General features: G+C 45.5%; 1 protein-coding gene across 2 annotated transcripts in view; it reads right to left on the bottom strand.

Moving 5' to 3' along the window:
* The window catches only part of Kif20a (kinesin family member 20A), a 464,558-nt gene that overhangs the window by 3,309 nt on the left and 456,616 nt on the right, over positions 1 to 4,633 (bottom strand). The window contains exons 1-11 of one of the 2 annotated variants that reach the window (XM_075969018.1): positions 4,426 to 4,553; positions 3,867 to 4,049; positions 2,412 to 2,501; positions 2,204 to 2,323; positions 1,524 to 1,662; positions 1,235 to 1,422; positions 1,025 to 1,154; positions 688 to 882; positions 486 to 597; positions 320 to 388; positions 29 to 172 (exon numbers count right to left, since the gene is read on the bottom strand). In XM_075969018.1, coding sequence (XP_075825133.1) covers positions 29 to 172; positions 320 to 388; positions 486 to 597; positions 688 to 882; positions 1,025 to 1,154; positions 1,235 to 1,422; positions 1,524 to 1,662; positions 2,204 to 2,323; positions 2,412 to 2,501; positions 3,867 to 4,028 — 1,349 coding nt within the window. In that variant the 5' untranslated portion in view covers positions 4,029 to 4,049; positions 4,426 to 4,553. Of the gene's footprint in view, positions 1 to 28; positions 173 to 319; positions 389 to 485; positions 598 to 687; positions 883 to 1,024; positions 1,155 to 1,234; positions 1,423 to 1,523; positions 1,663 to 2,203; positions 2,324 to 2,411; positions 2,502 to 3,866; positions 4,050 to 4,425; positions 4,554 to 4,633 lie in introns of those variants that run through there. The other variant, XM_075969019.1, reaches the window with a different exon arrangement.

Genomic DNA, 4,633 nt, shown 5'->3' on the forward strand with positions numbered 1-4,633 from the left:
TCCCAGGCCATCCTAGCCCACAGCTTACCGGTTCTGCTGATTTTGCCGCAGGGCAGCAATACAGCGGCCCAGTGTGTGCAGAGAAGTGTTAATGTTTCCTGCCTCCTTTAGCCGCTCGCCACTCTTTTGATCTTTGCAGCGCTCTGAGCCAGCCAAATCACAGAGTGACAGTCTGGATGGAATAATGGGTAGGACCTGATGTAAGGAACTCATAGCTTATATAATTCTGGGAACAGCTAGTTCCTTTGAGAATTATATTACCCTTCGCCCCTACAACCAGGTGACCAAGATGATTAAATTTCTAAATGGAAAAACTTACTCACTGATCTTGGGCACTATATCCCCTTCTCCCTGAAGATGCAAGATTCTGATGGAGAAGATGCTGTGACTAAAAAGGAGAAGAGAAAAATCATATCATGTTGCCCATGATCAGGTGGAGGGCTAAGGCTTCCTAGACACAGCAAAGAGTTAATTTTCAAACTCACCTGCGACTAGAGTTGTGGTTCAGGTGGGTGCTGGCAAAGCTCTGGTTCTTGCGACCCACTTTCAGGAGTTTCCAGGCTTCCTCAACATCGCGAACATGGATCCAGTTGAGGTCTGTGGCCAAGAAAGAGGTGGGAACACTTAGCCCCCTTTTTTCCCTACATGCCTCCAGGTTTTCTATCAGGTTCCTCTACCTTTGTATACCTTTCACATAAGGATTGCCATTCTGATCCTCACACAGCCGCAGTGTCTGTCTCTTATGCTGATGGTTAGGTGGTTCTAACAGGTCATAAAGCAATTCATTGTAGATCTCAAAGAAGGAGATCCAAACAGAGAAGCGGATGTCTGCTGGGACACTTACTGGAGCAGTGTCTGGCTGTGCCCATGAATGACTTGTTACTGTGAGAAAAATCAATGTGTAGGTCATTAATCACGGAGCAGTTCATCTTGCCTTGGTCTACAGGAACTTCAAAAGATGGATTTCAGGTTGTAATCTCTAGTGGGTCCCCACCATTGCCCAGCACAGCGCACATGTACGTACCGTCCAGCTGGCTACTGCTGCTGAGCTGACTGGTGGAAGACAGCCCAGCAATGCCACTGTCAGAGCTGGTGCTGGTACCTATCCGACTATCAATGTGGACACGTTTCTTCAAGGAGGTGGACAGCTCCTCCTGAAGGAGCAAAGAGAAGATAAGCACAAATCTTTCCTGAACTCTACCCTTTATCCCAGCTTTCTTACTACTTTACTTACTTCTTGAAGGCCTCCAGTTAGTAAGGATTGCTTCTTTATTTCCTCCTGGCGAATCTGTTTGCTGTCTAGCCAGATCACCTCACTGGAAAGCAAGGGCTTCAGATCAGGTGTCGGATGAAGTTGGCCTTGGAGACTATTAAAGATGAGAGCCAGGGACCGGGGCAAGATCCCCCCATCCTTAGTAGTACCTGGAAGAATATCAGAGATAATATCTTTTACCCAGGGCATCAAAAGGCAAAGACAACCATTAGATCCTGGGTTAACTACCCTGCTCAAGCTTACTACTTACCTTGAACTGTGTACGTCTTCCCCGAATTGGTAACTCCATATGTGTATATGAGCCAGTTCTGCCCTTTGAGTACATCCTTTACCATCTCCTTCACAGTCAAATTGAAGAAGGGCGCCTGGCCCACTTCTGGCCCAAATATCTAGAAATAGACCTGTTATCAGAGGCCTGCCATACTTCACCTGCCACCTGTTTCCTGTGCAGGGCTAGTAGGTGTATTCCTTCCTGGGGACCACTCAGCTAGGTTTTCCTACTGAACTCCAGCTGTTCCTAAATGCCGAAGACTCAGCCACACTCTGCTAGTCCCCTTCTTCCACATTAAATACTTAATGCTATTGTGACACTGTGCATACAAGGGGAAAATATCATTGGTTGTAAGCATGGGTTTGGAGATGGCTGGATCTAGATCCCAGCGCTGTCTTCCCACTTACTAGCTCTATGACGCTAGCAAAATTACCTTCACTGTACTATGAGCCACAATATGCTTATCAGGGAAGAGGTGATGATAGTATCAGCAGGAATGAATGTACATAAAGTACCTGACACACTGATTAGCACATACAGTAAGGGTCCCAGAATTAATAGATACACATATAGAGAACTCACACTCGGGTAGAAATCTTTTAAAGAACAAATAAAACTTCCCGAGTGTTGGGTCTAGTTCATACACCAGTATTGCATACCTGGGAAAAGGTGAATTTGTGGGTGGCCTGACCAATTCCCCTCTCATTGCTCTTCAAGGCAAAGGAGTCTTTGGGTGCTTGTAGCATAAGAGTTTCTGTATTCTCAATACGGACACAACCCTGAGAAGGCAGAAAGCAGAGGTCAGCACAGTAAAGAAGTGTTCCTAGTGAGCCTCTTCTGTACTATACCATTTCACCTTATCCTCACCTGATCTTCTTGTCGGTCCAACTCACAAGTTAAAAAGGGTCTAATTCGAAGGTAAACTTTCACCCTCTCTGCAGTGTCCTCAAATGGAGCCTGTAACAGATTCCAGCCAGGACAGAGTTAACTTCTAAGCAAATGGGCAAACAGCCCAGTTCCTAGGAAGCATGCTACCAATTCCTCATTCCACCTTAAGTAGCCCTGTGCAAATGTTCTTTGGTTCCACAATAATTCTAGTGCACATGAACTTTGTTACCCTTCCCTGTTTCATTACTGTCCTCTAAATCTGGCTAGCTATACCAGTGATCTGTGTTAGAATTGGTTGATATTTGAAAACCAGTACGCACCAGGCATCATGCTTGTAATCCCAACATCCACTAGGAAGAAATGGGGGAATCAGAAATTTAAAGCCAGTCTTGATTACAAAGACTATTTCAGAATAAACAATTTTTGTTTATTTAACTTAGGTTCTCTGGCAAGAAGGACTCTTAACTCTTAGTAAGATGGCTCAGTTTACTTACTAAACAAGCCTGCCAACTTGAGTTCAGTCACAGAAATCCACATAAGAATGGAAGAGAACTGACTCTCCGAAGCTGCCCTCTGACTTCTACATGTGCGTATCCCCATCACATATACACCCAACAATAACAAGTAAGAGTAGACATGCCTGAATCCAAGACCCATTTCATCATAGTAATTAGGAGACCATGAACACAGTTCTGAAGGACGACATCAAATAGCAGTCACTCCATTTACTCAGCAGATATTTAGAGCTATTACTGAGAAATTTTTGGCCTACAAAAGAAAGGCTAAAGCTTTGGCAGCTATGATAATTATTAAAACATGAATTCCATTCTACCTAGTTAAGACCACCATGGTTCTGTGCAAACAATTGTATGCAGTGCTGAGATTTGAACCTAGGACATAGCAAACATGTATTCTCACACCCTCGTATCTATGATTTAACAATGGGGTATTTCATGATTATAATGTCAATAATATTCTTAAGAATATAAACTCTAGGCCAGGCGGTGATGGCGCACGCCTTTAATCCCAGCACTCGGGAGGCAGAGGCAGGTGGATCTCGGTGAGTTCGAGGCCAGCCTGGTCTATAAGAGCTATTTCCAGGACAGGCTCCAAAGCTTCACAGAGAAACCCTGTCTCCAAAAAACCAAAAAAAAAAAAAAAAGAATATAAACTCTATTTTCTACTTGTTTGCCCTCTTTTGTGTTTTGGCTTTTCTAGACAGGGTTTCTCTGTGTAGTCCTGGCTGTCCTGGCACTAACTTACTATGTAGACCAGGCTACCCTCAGAGATCATCAAGGCCCAGCTTTGCCCTTAATTTTTAATTGATCTTTCACTTCTTCGGGATTACTGGTCTTTGATCTCATACTACCTTGTATAAAGAACTGTTAAGCTGCCGGTATCATTTTCTGCCCCTAAGCCATTCAACTCCTATACCTGTTTGTCCTCCAGAGAGGTGGAGATGACAGAGCAGTCTGACAACAGGTCCTTTCGAACCACGGACATCAGATCTGCAGCTGTGGATTCAAACATGGGGGAGACTACAACATCCTCATCAGACAGTAAGCCCGCTGGCGGAGAAAGGATCCCGTGAGACATAGCAAGAGAGTCAGCCAACGTCTAAAAGACAAGAGACAAGAGTAAATGGGTCGAAGAGCATTCATGCAGAGAAAGTGCAAACCTATGGGTTAGAAACAATTCCCCGATGAGTGGAATAACCTTGCCCAGGACATTACGTCGCGACTATATACCATTATCAGCTAAGCGGAAGAGAATGAGAAAAATAATCCAGCCCGAGGCTGCATTTCTGAGGGGGACTTGGCACCGAGAGATATCTAGCGTTCCCCAAAGGCCTAGCAGTGCAGGTGTGCTTCAGGAACCCTACGGTACTTTTCCAACCTCACTCCAAAGATCACGGTGAGAACTCGGGAATTAGAGAAGACACGGCCACGCAGGCAAGAGCTGATAAACCGTGCTCCAGCCTAAGCGCACTTACCCGAAGACGGTCTACCTCGCTGCTTCTCCGATCCCAGCTTCCACCCAGCAGCAGAACCAAGGCTCTGGCTGGCGGAGAGCACAACTCCGCCCACGAGGCGCAGCTTTGTTCCTCGTACAATGTTTTAAATTGCGCGCTGAGCTCGTCCGGCCAATCAGAAAGAGAAGGGGGGCGGAGACAACCGGGAGACTGCTTCTGGTTGACCTCT

The sequence above is a fragment of the Microtus pennsylvanicus genome, chromosome 4, assembly GCF_037038515.1.
Source record: "Microtus pennsylvanicus isolate mMicPen1 chromosome 4, mMicPen1.hap1, whole genome shotgun sequence".
Taxonomy (NCBI): Eukaryota; Metazoa; Chordata; class Mammalia; order Rodentia; family Cricetidae; genus Microtus; species Microtus pennsylvanicus.